Source organism: Maylandia zebra, linkage group LG9, assembly GCF_041146795.1.
Source record: "Maylandia zebra isolate NMK-2024a linkage group LG9, Mzebra_GT3a, whole genome shotgun sequence".
Classification (NCBI taxonomy): Eukaryota; Metazoa; Chordata; class Actinopteri; order Cichliformes; family Cichlidae; genus Maylandia; species Maylandia zebra.
The window spans coordinates 34870727-34887409 of record NC_135175.1 but is presented as its reverse complement, the minus strand read 5'-3'; the positions used below and the strand labels follow the sequence as shown (position 1 = coordinate 34887409).

At 41.1% G+C, this 16683-nt stretch overlaps 1 protein-coding gene across 5 annotated transcripts; it reads right to left on the bottom strand.

Annotated features, from left to right (window-relative positions):
• Positions 1-4778: 4778 nt before the first annotated feature.
• Positions 4779-16021, bottom strand: LOC106674512 (uncharacterized). Of its 5 annotated transcripts, none has more exons than XR_013100223.1 (5): positions 15580-16021; positions 11146-11251; positions 9813-10997; positions 7323-7597; positions 6149-7228 (listed from the first exon to the last, which is right to left on the bottom strand). XR_013100223.1 is itself a non-coding variant. In XM_076888528.1 (4 exons), exons 2-4 carry the CDS (start codon positions 11161-11163, stop codon positions 5660-5662), a joined length of 1836 nt encoding a protein of 611 aa, XP_076744643.1. In that variant the 5' UTR covers positions 11164-11251; positions 15580-16019; the 3' UTR covers positions 4779-5659. The 5 variants fall into 5 exon arrangements, 2 of the variants coding, with proteins under 2 accessions (XP_076744643.1, XP_076744644.1); XR_013100224.1 differs by having other exon boundaries at positions 6153-6292; positions 7105-7597; XR_013100222.1 differs by having other exon boundaries at positions 6194-6292; positions 6921-7597.
• Positions 16022-16683: the final 662 nt, after the last annotated feature.

Genomic DNA, 16683 nt, shown 5'->3' with positions numbered 1-16683 from the left:
GAGGAGGGATTTCAGTTATTCTCCATTGAGGAAAATGATCAAAGGAGGAGAGATCACTGGAATAAAAAAGACTAAAAGCTGTTAGAAATGGAGAAAATGTGGATAGTCTGTCAGTACTGCTTGAGATTCAAGGTAATACTTTGCTAGATAAAGTCATGGTGGGATACGTGAGTTTTAGTGTCTGTGTTTATGTGCCTCCTCCACTCAGGCGCTATAAATGTCAGATGTTTGGTCACATAGGTAGTGCAAGTATTGGGGAAGTGATGAACTGAAGCTTTCCATCCAACTGGTCGACTCTACTGCGCCATCAAGTGGACGATTCAAGTGAAACAGGCTCTTTAATCATAATAATGTGATTTGTAAACCTCTAAACTGAATAAATAAATAGTTTTCATGGTTATTTATCCCAAATATTGTCTCCATATGTCTAATACAAAAGAGAAAGTGGAAACTATCAGCACCGAGTTTTAGTGTGATTGTGTAACTGTGCCATCATGCTTATGTACATCTGGATAATGACACAAACTAGCGTGTGGCGCTTCACGTTTTAGTAAACTAAAAGACAGAAATCAGATTATAGGATCTGTGGTGTTGTTTATTTATATTATGGTGCTTATCATTTGTTATATTTATTACTGTGTGCATACTTTATTAGGAGAGATGAGATTTAAAAAACCTCTTCCTTGCTGGTTCCATCAAAGAAGAAATGGTCAAGTAACTATGTAGCACAACAGTGTGATGGGAAATCAGCTGTGTTTTGCTGCCCATTTTAATTCGAATCTGGCGCAAACTGGTGAGCCAGTTCCTGAATCAGTCACATGTTACTGACTGCCCACGAGGCCTCGAACGTCACTACATACGTAATCAAAGCGAGCCTCGATACGCGCTTCACATAAACTCCCCCAAGATTACCCGACACTCTTCAAAGCTTCGACACACAGGACACATCACTAGTGATCAGGTTAAATGTCGTAAACAATTAGATGACACAAAAGTTTCCAATATAAAAACTTAAATTTTTACAACTACAGTAAAAAACAAAGAAACTATACAGTCAGAACCTTTTATGTAATTTTACATTTATTTCTTATAACATCATAAAATGTTCATTAAGCCGACCAACAGTTTTATTACCAGATCATTTTAATGTCTCCTGAATCTTTAAGCGGTTATAGAGATTGTGTGATTGAGATTGTTGTCTCTGTAAGAAAATGATCACCTTTGACTTTTCTAATGACAACTGTGCACGTGTCACACAGCTGCTTGAAAAACAGCCGATCAGTGTGGAGGTTAGTTCTCCGGGCTTTGGCCCACGCCATGTTCTGCTCATGGAGAAGTTTAGATAGATCAGAAGTAAACCGTGCATTAGCTCAACAATGATTTTCTTTACATGTCCATAAAGGGATACAACAAAATAAGGAAGAATTCAACAACATCAAATGGAAAATTCAATACATGCACAGTATAGCAGGTTCCCTCTCAGTGCAGCCAGCTGGATGAGGTTTACTGATCAAACCATGACAGAGAGATTCTACATTCGGGTAAACCAATCTACAAGAAATGACACAAAAATAAAAATGATAGGATCCAGTTCAGGTGAGTTTGTGATTCAACAGTTTTTATTTATCATCCGAACAAACACAAAAACATAACAAAGAAGCAAAAGAAAGGGAATCGCATACAGTTAAAGTCCTTACATTTACAATTACACATATGGGGAAAAGAGGAGAAAAAGAAACTATGAGGAAAAAGAAAAAACTACCTATTCACCCACAGATTTAAAAAACAAACTACAAGAGTGAACTCTCATCCTTGGTGCTCACTTCCCAATTACCTGGAGGCACCTGAAAACAGCTAACAGTAACAGTTTATCACATAGTTTATGCTGCAAGTAAGTTAATGTTCATTCTTTTGAAAGTGAACCAAGAAGAAAATATCCACGGTCCTTTTGGATCCCATTCTTAAAAATATTACTCAGTACTTGAGATATAGAACTCCAAATTGTTCGATTAATTTGCATTCCCAAAGGTAATGGACAAGGATGCAAGTTTCATTTTGACATTTGATACTGAAGGGGGAAACCTGAGGTGTAATCTTATGCAAAACATTAGGAGCTATATATAGGCGGTGTAAATTTTTGTATTGGGTTTCTCGTAAGCGGTTGCAAGTAAAAGTAGATGTAGCTATGGGAATGGCTCCTTTCCAAGCCTCCTCTGTATACTCATTATTAAGATCCCCCTCCCATAACACTCAGTGTGCTGCTACTATGAGCATATAGTAAAGAATAAAAGGCAGAAATAAAATTAGTTCTGTCTTTTTGCTTTATAAGAAATGTCTCCAAATCATCATACGTAGCTGTTTCTGCAGATTGTGAAACTTTGGAATGAACAAGATTAGATTGATTAGCTGGAAAAAGTTTCTTTTTGTTACAACTAGGCTCCAAAGTTAAAAAGGTGAAGCAGACCAAGAGTCTAGGAGGGAATCAAAATTGAGATAACCATGTAACCACTTCCATAAAAAAAAACGGGTATGGCCTGACCATTTATAGAAAATTAAATTTGACAACCTATGCCTCTCCTATGTGTAGGCAATTGTAAGAGTCTAATTTCTAATCCAGGTTTCTTCCATGTCAGATATATTTTGAAAAAACCTTTTCTATATCCCGAGAAACATTCGGGGTTATCCATAGAGGTAGCATTTGTATGGGCTCAAATTGTGGTCAGAAATATTTTGTACTTGTAAATCAGGATTTGTATGTGTAAAAGGAATTTGTGTGTAAAAAAGATATTTGTGTGTTGTTAAATATATATTTTTAGCACTTATTTTATGATTATATTGTTTTATGCATTTTAATAATAAAGGCTTGTAAAGCAAGGCCAGTTTTGACTCATAAACCAAGTGCTCAGCCAGACTGAAAAACAGGAAGTTTAGTGTGGAGCTGCAGAGGCATATTAATAAAATACAGGAAACCAGACAAAGCGGAACTAGTAACATACAAGCAGTTGTTTTTATCGAAACTATGTGTGGCGTGTAAAGGACCAAAATAACACCTATATGAGACACATTTTAGCTTCTAAATGCTAGAGCTGGCTTTGGGCTGTGCAGGGCTCTCTCTTCCGGAAGATGATTGAATAAAGGATCATAAATGTTTTGACCACTCCTGAGTCGGGTTTTCTCCGTTCTATCATGGGGATCAAAGAACCGGGTTTAATAGTGTCGACTTAGCCAAAAAAAATACGTGTGAAACTCTGCACTCAAGTTTCAAGTTAAAAGTACAAATTTTGACCCTAATTTTCTTCCGTTCATCTGATTGGCCAATGTCATGTCAATCACAAATGTAACTATCCAATCAGAGAATGGATGGGTTTGGCTGTCGGAGGGGCGCTCTTTGGAACTGCCAGTCCACACAAAAATATTTTTTACACACACACAAATTCTTTTTACAAGTACAAAACTGATTTACAAGTACAAAATACTTGTGACCACAATTTGAGCCCATACATTTGTACTGGATATAACAAACAAGGGAGAATATTGATTTTAATTAGGCTCACATGGCTCCTAAAGAGAAAGCAGCAAACTTTGCCATCTGTCCAAATCTTTTCTCTCTTTTTTGTTTTTCCAATGAGAACTGGGGACAAGTTCAGTTTCCATCGGTCTTTAAGAATTTTTAGCCCAAGGTATGTGAGACCGCAAGAGGACCATTGAAAATTGCAAATATCTGTCAGAGAGTTAACCTGATCACCCAGCGGCATAACCTCTGAATTCCCTAAATGAATTCTGGAATCAGAGAACCAGCTGAACTTACATATAATAGACATAATGTCTGATATTGATAGTTCTGGTTTTAATAAGAACAAAATATCGACAGCATATGCCATACATATCTTGGCAAATGGCCTCAGGAGAGGTTCAAGTGCTAATGCAAAGATGCCTCATATCTCTTTTGTAGTGTGAAATGGTAAATGGCCTGTATTTGTATAGAGCTTTAGTAGTTCCTAAGGACCCCAAAGCACTTTATTTCATTCATTCAGTCATCCACCCATTAACACACTGGTGATGGCAGCTACATTGTAGCCACAGCCACAGCGCACCGACAGAGGCGAGGCTGCCGGACACTGGCCCTCTGACCACCACCAGTAGGCAACGGGTGAAGTGTCTTGCCCAAGGACACAACGACCGAGACTGTCCAAGCCGGGGCTCGAACCGGCAACCTTCCGATTACAAGGCGAACTCCCAACTCTTGAGCCACGAGAGTTGGGAGTTCACCTTCCCGATCGCCCCAACGATCGGGAAGACTGATGATTGTACACCATTTGTTATAACATAGGCTTGTTGAGGTTTGTAGATAGTTTTAATCCATCCAATAAAACCCTTGCCTAAGCCAAATCTTTGTAATACGGTAAAAAAAAGCATGTCCACTCGATTCTGGCAAATGCCTTTTCAGAATCTAAAGATATAACATAAGCCATATAATTTGTCTGATTCGAATATTGTATAATATTTAACAATCGTCTAATATTTATAAATGAGAAATGATTGTGGACAAAGCTGTTTGATCAGGGTTTATAAGCAATGGGAGAATGCCCCCCAGTCTCATCGCTAATAGCTTAGAGAGTAATTTAGAATCGACATTGATGAGGCTGATCCGCCTATATGATCCAAACCTATCTGGTGATTAATTTTTATTTAAAATTAACGAAATATTAGCCTGTCTAAGTGTTGGGGAAAGACATTCATTCTTAAAAGAGTCTAAAAAAATATCCGTCAATGATCTGGCAAGAAGATGATGTAGTTTTTTAATAAAATTCTGAGCAGAAACCAACAAGTGCTGATGCTTTTCCTCCTTTAAAAGAACTGATAGCAAGTGGCACTTCCTCCTCAGTCACTGGGGTATTTAATGCTTCCCTTGGATTCTCTGATAACGATACAAAAAGTGCTTATCTAAAAATCCTGCCATCTTCCTATCTGTATTACTACACTCTGATGAGTACACATTCACTTAGAACTGCTTCATAATCAAGTTGATGCCTTTTTCTGCATTGTGGTATATGAACTAATACTACCCCTAAGATAGGCTTTGGCATTTATGATTTATTCAGACTGCTTGGCTTTATTTATTTCCCTTAATACATACAAACATTTTGTTTTTCAAAGTCTGTTTAATGAACTAAAGCACTTAATTGTAACACACATAAAAATCAGGAAGGGAGAAAATACTTTGCAGCTTTTAAATGTAAAATCCTGTACCAGTTACTGCAAAAACTAGTGTGAAATGATTTGGAGTTTTGAAAGAAATGGATTTAAGAACAGGGATTACCAAAGCACAAGTTTAAATATAAAAAAAAACATTCAAATTTAACTGAGGTAACACAAGATAAATAGATGAAAAACAAGTTTATTAAAAAAAAAAAAAAAAAAAAAGAAAGTTGAAATGAAAGAAATTGATGCATATAGCCATACACTGATATTTGGTACAATATAAGTTTGGTTAAAAAAAAAAAAAAAAAAAAAAAACATACTCACATAGCGTTTATGTTACTTTAAAAAGTACAACTACTAAACACTATTGTGTTCTAATTGAACAAAGATTAACATTTAACAGGGATAGAAATTTAGAGCATTAAATCCCTCAGGGGAGAAAACCAGATTCCCAAATTTAAGATCCAGGATTATTCACTGCCGGTTCAGAAATCAGAGCTACCTCATAACATCCAAGTGTGACATCAGCTGCACTCTTTACAGGAGACTCAAGATGAACTCTGTGGAGCCTGATCTCAAAGTTTTTAAGTCTGACCCTGAAACCAGAAGAGGATCTTTCTGTCTCTGCAGAATCATTGTGATCCAGTGATTTCAGTTCTGCATGATCACGCTGATGCCTTTGGTCACAGCTGAAGTTCTCTTCCATGTGTGTACGTTCATGAAGGTTATGACTGCTCGATCGTGAAAAGCTTTTGTCACAGTGTCTGCACTTGTATGGTTTCTCTCCTGTGTGGACTCGTTTATGCACTTTAAGCTCACCTGCAGTGGTGAAGGATGACCCACACTGGTCACACACGTACTTTTTGACTCCACTGTGAATGAGTACATGCTTTTTTAATGCACTTGATGTGGGGAAGCCTCTCCCACATTCTTTGCAGTAGTTCATTTTGTCTCCAGTGTGTCTACGCTGATGTAATTTTAGGCTTTGTTGCCGAGTGAAAGTTTTTCCACAAAGGTCACAACGAAAGTCTTTCCCACCACCACAGTGACGACAGGGTTGACTACTGGATCCATCTGTGTCGCTCTGCTTCTAAACAAAGACACAAAGACAGTGTAAGTCAGGGAATTCCTTCAACATTTTTAGAACTTTTATTGTCATTGTGCAGTTTCTTGCACAGCGAAATTGGGTAGCATGTGGAAGGGATTAAGCACCATCACAGATTACAAAGCCAGAGACACTGCGCCGATCAATGCAGACTCTGCATTTACCAATGAGCTGAACGCGTTCTACACCAGTTTCGAGGTTAGCCAGGTGGCTAATGCTAACTACTGCCTTACAACAGAGGACGGTGATGTCAACGGCAAGGGACCGGTGATCCGTATCGTAAAGCACGCCGTCCATGCGTCGCTGAGAGTGAACACAAGGAAAGCGGCTAAGCCAGATAGCATCACCGGCCATCTGCTGCGTCTGTTCTGTGGACCAGCTAGCAAGTAAGCTCACTTCCATTTTCAGTGAGTCTCTGGCAAAGTCTGTGGCCCCCACATGCTTCAAGAGATCCACAATCATCCCTGCGCCCAAGAACAACAAGCCCTCATGCCTGAATGACTACCGGCCAGTTGCACTGACTTTGGTGGTAATGAAGGTGTTTGAGAGGCTGTGGAAAAACATCATCTCCTTCTCCACCACAAATACCACAGATCCACTCCACTTTGCTTACCAACCCAACAGATCCACAGAGGACGTCATCGTCCATATCCTGCACACCACTCTCAGCCATGTGGACAGGAAACAGGGTAACTATGTGAGTAGAGCAGTGGCGAGAGAACACAGGGGTGTGTTCTCTCGCCACTGCTCTACTCTGTCTATACTTCAGACTGCGTGGCCACTCATAGCTCTAATACCATTGTGATCTACTGACGACACAGTGGTGTTGGGTGCCATCTCCAACAACGATGAGGCGGCCTACATGGATGAAGTGAAGAATCTTGCATCGTGGTGCCAGGATAACCACCTCCAGCTGAACGTCTGCAACACCAAGGAGGTTGGTGTAAGTATCCCAGTGTCCACATCTCCTCAGGTATGACATGGTCTGCCCACATACAAAAAGGCTAGCCAGCACCTGTACAACTTCTGACAACTGAGGAAGTTCGGTGTCTGTCCAGGGATCCTCAGAACTTTCGATTCAGCCCCTGTGGAGAGCATCCTCACACAGAACATCTCATCCTGGTATGGGAACGGCTGTACTAAGGATGGCAGATTTATATATTAGATTGCTGCTGAAGGACTCCTCTCCTCTCCCTACAGGACATTTACACCAGGAGATGCTGGTCCAGAGCAGCTCAGACACTGAAGGACCCAGTCCATCCCAACAACAAACCGTTGCTCCACGCCATCCTGTCAAGAACAGAGAGACTCAATACCAGCTTCTGGTTCAGGACATGCAGGTTAAAATAATTCTTCATTTTTGCATCCAGTTTATTTAAAACAAAAACAACTGTATCTAAGCAAAAAGTTATATCATATTCTTCATAAATACACATGAAAAGTTGCAACCAAATCGGTCTCGCTCCCAATTTAAAGCAACAATAACTGATTTTAGTTAGTAAAGAAGATAATAAGTCATCTAACACTGGCCAAATTGTAGCAGTCTTAACTATGGGAGAATGGGGAGATTGTGACTACAGAAGAGTTATTACTTACTGGTTTTATGACTATGGAAGAAATAAATAATAGCTGAGACTAAAATACAATAAGCACTGCTTTTATATGCAGTAGAATTACTAAGGAGTTATTACAGAAAGTTAACAAATTGAATGAGCAGAGTAGTTCCAAACAGTCAGGCTAAAATTAAAAGATAAATACTAGGGGTGCAACGATATTCGTATCGATATTGAACCGTTCGATACAGTGCTTTCGGTTCGGTACGCATATGTATCGAACAATACAACATTTGTAATTTATTTTATCAACTTTCCTTCTGACGATGCTGTCTGTGTTGAGCGCTCAGTGAATCTGCGTTCGACTACTCCGCCTAGGCTCGACAGTGCAGCCTAGGCGGAGTAGTCGAACGCAGATTCACTGAGCGCTCAACACAGACACCATCGTCAGAAGGAAGAGCGCAGGGCAAGCTAGCGAGACAGAAGTTAAGCTCTCCTTACAACATGGACCTCCCCCACCCTCATTCAGATCTGGCGTTTGGAATTATTTTGGTTTTCATGTGACGTATGACCCTGAAGGTAAGCAGTCATGAACTAAAGTAAAACAGTATGTTGGATGTGCCATGCAATGCTCAATTACATGGGTGGGAACTAGTGTGTTAGCGCAGTTAGCTCGTTAACGTGTTGGCCGTCTAGCCCCATGAACGGGCGATCGGCGGTAGCTCGTTAACGGAGATTTGCCGTGTTGTGGCGTTAAGGTCATTTCAACGAGATTAACCTGAAAGCACTAGTGGGAACACAACGAATATGACTGCACATTTACGCAGACATCATCCTAGTGCAAAGACAAGTGGAAGCAGAAAAAAAACAAGCAAGCATGCTACTAACTTTAGCCAAGTCATTTAGACAGCTGTTAGCACATGATTCTCCTTATGCTGCTGAGAATATAGCCCAGAAGAAGCGGATAGTATAGCTTTTATTTTGGAAAGAGACATTTCTCTGTAATAAACTCTCTTTTCCAAAGATGAGTGAATCCTCAATCAGATACAGGGCTTGCAATATCGCTAGCCCAACGTCCCGGAGCTAGCGATTTTTTTCAGTCGGGGTACCAAAATCTATCTCTGCCCTGCCCGTCGGGCTATTGTAGGAAGGAAAAATATATGTCAATGCTTTTGCATTCTTTCGGAAATGTAGCTGGGTAATTATGTCATTGGCATCGGTGAGCCACTGTCAATATGTGACATATTGAAGTCGCGTTTGAATTTGCACTTGTTTTTTTGCTTTCACTTTGCAATCGTGCGAACTGTGTATAGAGAGCGACAGCACTGATCTGTGAGTGATGATAATTTGTGCACCAATTCCTCTGACATCGTCTTATTAATCGTTAGCTTACTATGCAAACATGACGAGTGAAATCTCCCGCAGCTTAAACATGTGAGAGGTTGATCGCGCAGAGAATCGCTGAGCTTATGTGAGTGCGTGTGTAAAAGCAGCAGGATATATATTTGACTACGATGACCTGGATGACTGAGAACCTTCACAGACACAGATATATTATAGTTCTGCTGAGCCAAATAAGACAGGTCAGGGTGAAGAAGTGACAGCCAAAGAAAAGCTTACCACAAAACGGAGAAGTTATGACAAATCAGACTATAAGGCAAATAGAAAGTGCAGCTTTATGGTTTCATGGACAAAATAATTTCTGTGGCTGCAATATGACGAGCTAAATAACCAGGGCTGCACATAAGTGGTCCGCAGGTGCGCATTCGCTGTCAAAATAAAAAACACGCACAAGGGTTAGGGTTAAATTTAAAAACTGTACTTTTGAGTTAAAATATATATTTATAATTTTAATAAATGACAAATTAAAAAGGCATGAACATTTTTTTTTGTATCGAAAAAATATCGAACCGTGAATTTTGTGTATCGTTGCACCCCTAATAAATACATACCTCACAGTAACTGCACTTGTAGAGTTTCTTTCTGGTGTGGATCTCTTGGTGGAGTTTCAGGTGACGTGGAGATTTAAAAGCCTTATTGCACAGGTCACATTTATAAGGTCTCTCCTCAGTGTGGGTAAGCATGTGGCTTTGTAAGTGTGTGGCTGTTGTAAACAGTTTCCCACACTGATCACAGCAGAAACCATCCTGTCCGGTATGAATCCGTAAGTGAACATTGCGGTACCCTGGCGTGCTGAAGGATTTCCCACAAATGTCACAGCTGTACGCCTTAACTCCAGAGTGGGTAACTAGATGACATTGTAAGTTACTAATTTGAGCAAAAGTTTTACCACACTGATTACAGCTGTATGGTTTAACTCCACTGTGGATGTTTTTGTGTGTTTTTAAGCTTCTAGGATACGTAAAAGACTTTCCACACAACTCACAGCTGTATGCTTTAACTCCACTGTGGATGAGTTTGTGTGTTTTTAAGCTTTGAGAATGGGTAAAAGACTTTCCACACAAGTCACATCTGTGTGCTTTAACTGCACTGTGGATGATTCGGTGTGTTTTTAAGCTTCCAGCTTGGGTAAAAGACTTTCCACACAACTCACAGCTGTATGCTTTAATTCCACTGTGGATGAGTTTGTGTGTTTTTAAGCTTTCAGCTTGGGTAAAAGACTTTCCACACAACTCACAGCTGTATGGTTTAACTCCACTGTGAATTAGTTTGTGTGTTTTTAAGCTTCTAGGATAGGTAAAAGACTTTCCACACAATTCACAGTTGTACGCTTTAACTCCACTGTGAATTAGTTTGTGTGTTTTTAGATATCCTTTCTGACTAAAATATTTTCCACACAACTCACAATTGTATGCTTTAACTCCACGGTGCATGAGTTGGTGTCTTTTTAGGCTTCCAGGCTGGTTAAAAGACTTTTCACACAACTCACAGCTATATGGTTTAACTCCGCTGTGGATGAGTTGGTGTGCTTTTAAGTGTCCTTTCTGGGTAAAACATTTTCCACACAAGTCACACCTGTACGGTTTAACTCCACTGTGGATGTTTTGGTGTGTTTTTAAGCTCCCAGACTGGGTAAAATCCTTCCCACACTCTTCACAGCTGTATATTTTCTCTCCCGTTCTTCTGTGAGGTTTGTCGGCCTCCTGAGAGCGCTGACTTCTCGCTCCATGTTGGTCCTGCAGTGACAGAGATACAAACAGAGGCAGTGAGTGAAATGCAGTCGTGGAACAAACTGAAACTGACTCCATTAGTGGAATCAAAGATGTCAACAAACACCAGCTGTGCACAGTTTCAATAACAGTGTAACTGTCATACTTTTCTCACCTCCTGCGTTGAAGTCATTGTTTCCTCTGTAGTGGCTGAGCTGAGTCCAAATGGCTGAAACTGTTCCTCTGCTGCTCCACCAGACTCTTCTCCTCCTGTTACTCAGCTGGGACACAAAAGTATAGATATGTATTTTATCCCTGACAAGAAGAAGCAGAGCAAATAAACATTACTACACTCAGTGACAACAATACCTATGAAGCTTCAAGGTGAAACCCCAGAAGCAAAAAGAAAGTCATCAGCTGCCTACAAGAAGTTGAAAGGGAAAAAGCCACTGAGCTCCCTGCATACCACCACCTTTACCCGGTGGATGCTGCACCCTGTATATATGAACTTCCATATATACACAAAGAAGGAGTCCCACTCAGGCTCATTGGTAGCAGCATAAACTCAGCCACCTACAACATTTCCAAGCACCTCATCACCATCCTAGCTCCCCTTGTGGGGAACACAGCCCATCACATCAAAAACTCTGCTGACTTCACCAACAAGGTCCACAAACTTACACTTGATCCAGATGAAACCAGAGTGTCCTTTGATGTGGTCTCACTTTTCACTTGTACACCCCCAACCGAGGCAGTGGAGACTGTCAGGAAACAACTACATCAAGACAGCTCCTTAAAACCAGAACCAGCTTCACCCTGATCAGGTCTGCACACTGTTAGACCTCTGCCTTACCACCACATATTTTAAATACAACGAGGGTTTCTACAGACTCAAACATGGATGTGCTGTGAGCTCCCCAGTGTGTCCCATTGTAGCCAAACTTTACATGGAGGAGTCAAAGGAGCTTGCAAAGAAAAGCGTCTGGACTTCTTTAAGTTGCTTGAAGACGTTTCACCTCTCATCCGAGAAGCTTCTTCAGTTCTAAGGTCAAATGGTGGAGAGTCCCAGATATAAACCTAGTGGCAGTTTCCCCCCACAGAGGGACAAAAGGACCCCCTGATGATCCCCCCTGATGATCCTCTAATCGCCTGAGCCAAGGTGGGAAACTGGGTGTGGGTCCCAATCAGCCAGAGTTTCGGGTGAGTTCATTGTGAAACCTGGCCCCACCTTATCATGCGAATTCCTGAGGTCAGATGGCCCAGGATGTGAGTGGGCGTTAAGGCGTCTGGGAAGGGATCTCAAAACTGGATTATAGATGAAAGATTATAGATGATTAAAGATTATAGATGAAAGAAGTCATCTATGTCCACTGTGAGTGACCATCTTTGAACAGAGGCGGGGGTTTACGACACCAACTCTCTGCCATCTATAATCCAGTTTTGAGATCCTTCCCAGACGCCTTAACGCCCACTCACATCCTGGGCCATCTGACCTCAGGAATTCGCATGATAAGGTGGGGCCAGGTTTCACAATGAACACACCCGAAACTCTGGCTGATTGGGACCCACGCCCAGTTTCCCACCTTGGCTCAGGCGATTAGAGGATCATCAGGGGGTCCTTTTGTCCCTCTGTGGGGGGAAACTCCCACTAGGTTTATATCTGGGACTCTTCACCATTTGACCTTAGAACTGAAGAAGCTTCTCGGATGAGAGGTGAAACGTCTTCAAGCAACTTAAAGAAGTCCAGACGCTTTTCTTTGCAAGCTCCTTTGACTACGAGGACCTGGATGACTGAGAACCTTCACAGACATATTTACATGGAGGAAGTGGAAAGAAAGGCTCTTGGCTCTTTAACAGGAAGACTCTAGACTAACTTTTTGCCAAGATTGCCCTGGTGTGCCTAACTTTTTTCCTTAGGTGCACCACAATTTTTCAACCACATCGTTGAACACCGCAGTTTTAACTGTGACTTTTTCTTTAAATTGCTGTGCTTACAGACAATATTGATTTGTAAATGATTAACTAACAATCTTGTCAACACAAAGTTCTTTATTTGGAACACTGCTCTACAAGAAAGATATGTTACTGAAAAAGTGCTTGTGCTTAAAGTGCTTTGGCAGTTTTAGGTAATATTGTAGACAATGTTAAACTTAGTCATCACATCGGCCTCCTCCGTCGACCTGTTTGCTGCTGCCTGCCACTGAAAGCAGTGGGGAGTTGGGGCACTTGGACAATGCATTTATCACAACATATACGGTAATTGTTTTCTGGATACACTGTGCTTTTTCAGCGTTTCAATTAAGAGTCATGAATACAGAATTGCCGGGCATGGTCTTTCCACACTCACGACAGTAAACGCTAGTGGTGCAACGGATCACGGTTGATCCGAAATCCAAACCGATCCCTCTCCACGGTTCGGTACGCACGTGATCCGAAGATTCGAAAAAGAAAAGAAAAAAAAGTATGTGTTTGGTGCGCTTGATCAGTCTGTCAAGCAGTAGTTATGGTCAGCGCTAGCGGTCCAAGTGAAGGAGCAGAGGAGTTTGCGGCATTTAAGCAGCCTTTTGCTGCCCGATCCGACCGGGCTAAAGCTATTACTAAAGCTATTGGGGTGTTTAGCTGCAGACGGGAGGCCGTATTCCGTTGTGCAAAACAAGTGGTTTAAACTGTGATGAACGTGCTTGAGCCACGCTATGATATCTCGTTGTGCGTCCACTTCAGTGTGACAAGATGGTTCCAAGCATGTATGAGCAGGAGAAGTTTAAAGTCATGGCTGAACTGTCCCAGGCATCTTCTGTTGCTCTAACTACAAATGGGTGAAGCTCCAGGGCAACGGAAAGCCACGTGACCGTGACTGCTCGTTATATCACAGCGGAGTGGTAGATACAAAGCCCTGCACTGCCCTATAGATTACATTAGATTAGATGGAACTTTATTTATCCCTCGGGTGGGTTCCTCCGGGAAATTCAGTTTCCAGTAGCACAGCACCGACAGAAGTTGCAGAATGTGAGCAGAAATATACCATATTTACACATATATAAATACAGAGAATACAAAAGGGATAAATAGAATAAATAGGAATAAGAATACAAGGGAACGGCACATTTCAAGTATTGTGAGTCTATTACACCGTTGGATATTAACAAAAACTATTGCACAGTGAAAAGGCACTACAGCTACTTGTTCCCCCCTTTGTCCCCGTTTCCCCTCCCTCTCCCCTCCAGCGAGGAGTTAAACAGTTTGATGGCGTGTGGGACTTTTTAAGTCTGCTGGTCCTTGCCTTTGGGAGAAGCAACCTGTCACTGACAGACTCCTCTGGTTGTTTATGGCCGTGTGCAGAGGCTGCAGAGGCTGCCCAGCCTGGTCCATAATGTCCATATTGCACCTTAATTTGTTTTTATATAAGTGCGTGGAATGAGTCTTCAGTTGATTAAATAAGTAAATGGCGAGTCGAATTTTTGTCTTTTTTTCTATTTTTGATGATCCAAAAATCGATCCGATCCGTGATTTAAAACCGTGATCCGATCCGTACCGTGAGATTTTTGATCTGTTGCACCACTAGTAAACGCAGTGCATTATGTTGTCAGCTTTACTGTATCACAGCCAGGGAAATTGGTCAAGCTACTCTATTCGAAATGTATTCACGTTCCCCCTTTTACTGTCAGTGGGCTGTGGCTCGGAGTCAATCATATGTGGCTCATTATTTGATGCGGTCTCTGAACCAGTGTTAAAAATAAGCTGAAAGGTTGATGGCTCCGTGTCAGAGCACTGGCTATGAATTTCAGACAGATCAGGCCTTAACTTAATGAAAAAGTTATCAATTGTTCTTTTCATCTTTCCTCATCACCCACAGCTACATCCCGTTCTTTCGAGCCTCGGCCTAGATTTCTATAATCCATTTGATTCTGATTCAGCAGGTCTGGACTTGATTCAATTCAATTTTGACTCACACAGTCAGAAATATTATAATTCTAGTAATTTATCAGTATCGACATTTGTCAGACTTCATCAGAGGTGTAAGCATTATGGCAGTCAAAGTATTTGAGGATAAAACACAGGAAAACATGAAGGACATTTCCCTGGCCTGGCTTTTTACAGCAGATAACCCGTTTTAGCTGTTTTGTGGTTGTTGAAGTAGTTTTGTGAGTTTTAACCTGAGATTCTGGCATTTCTGGCAAAATATATTTATATTTCAAAATCCATTTACGATTTAATAAATAGATATCGCATTGTTCATGCTAAAATCAATTTGAATCAGTTTTGAATCGATTTTCTAAACCCACCCCACCTCACACACCAGGGTGAGTTGGGGTGGGTTTAGAAAATCAATTCAAAATTGATTATCACTTCAAATAGAAATGAGGCTGTAGAGGTTTGGTGCAGGCAGAAAAACAGCTGCAGGGACAATGAAAAGACTTTTCTGCTCCAACTTCTCCCAGCATGCTGAGCTAATGATTAGTTGGTGTTTTTCTCCAAACACTCTCTCACTCTTCTCTCAACGTGTTCACAATAAACTGTGAACAGACACCGAGGAGAGCAGCAGAAGACCTCATTCAGGAGCTAAACTCAACATGAACTGAACTCACAGTAAAGTTAGCTCGGTGCTTACCTTTAGATGAGCCCACAAACCGAGAGAAACTCCGCGATGAAGCTGCAACTCTTTCCAAACACAGGAAACAGATCAGGGAGCAGAGACCCACGTGGTTCACGCTGATCTCAGCTACGATCCAGGAGACAAGGGTGGGCAGATCGATGCAGATATCAGGACGTTGGTAGTGGTTTATGATCGATGCTTTAGTTTGTTTCTCTCCTCTAACTTCACTACTTTACTTCCGTTTCGTGAAAAAGCAGCTCTCTCTGCTCCTCTCCTGCGCACACACTTTGCTCCGCCCCCTTCTTCCTGCTTTCCCGTTATTAATCTTGCAAACAGCAACGCAGTCAGAGAGGGAAAGAATATCCAGGTCGCTCATTTAGTGCTGAAATGAAGTTTCAGTCATACCTGTAAACTAAAAGCTGACATTAAAAATAATATATTTTTTATATATTATATTAATCCCAATCAAATCTACCCTTTCACAGGGTAGAAAGGGGAGTGGATGCTGCCGCTGCTGACAGACCACGTGACTTTCGCGCATTGCATTGTGGGTACAAGTGGCAAAAAAATCAAAACACTGCATCAAGCGCTAGTATTTCCAGCACCGGTAATAATTAATTCTGCGGTTTTAATCCCTACTTGCATTTTATTTGCCCCAAAAACAGTGATGTACAAAACGACGGCGAACACGGCAGGTCTGTACAAAGACAGACTTGACGAAAAGGCAAAAAAAAGTACTTTTGGACATATTTACTGTCAGATATTAGCACCAGCTGTTAGCCACTGGGCTGTTTTCGGATAGCTGGTGTTCTGGGAATCGATCCTACCTGGAAAAACATCCTACCCAATGTTTCCGCGCAGACGTGGCGCATGCGCACAAATCCAACAACGAATTAACTTTTTTCTCTCACCCATCCGGAATACTTCTTAAGGTTATGGTTATAGTATAACGTCATGCTAAGGTGCTGTTCTTCCTTCTGTGCCATTGTAAGGTGACCTTGAGGGTCTTAAAGGCGCCTATATATAAAATGTATTATTATTATTATCATAATCATCATTATTACTATTATTAGAATGTGTTAAATTACCACTTTTATTAGAATTTAACAATCCAACTTT

Bases quoted from the DNA above. Each gene is read 5' to 3' on its own strand.
- LOC106674512 (XM_076888528.1), bottom strand. The intron at 6,293-9,812 runs GTATGTATTTAT...GTCTTTGTTTAG, and splicing joins ACAAGTGCAGTTACTGTGAG to AAGCAGAGCGACACAGATGG.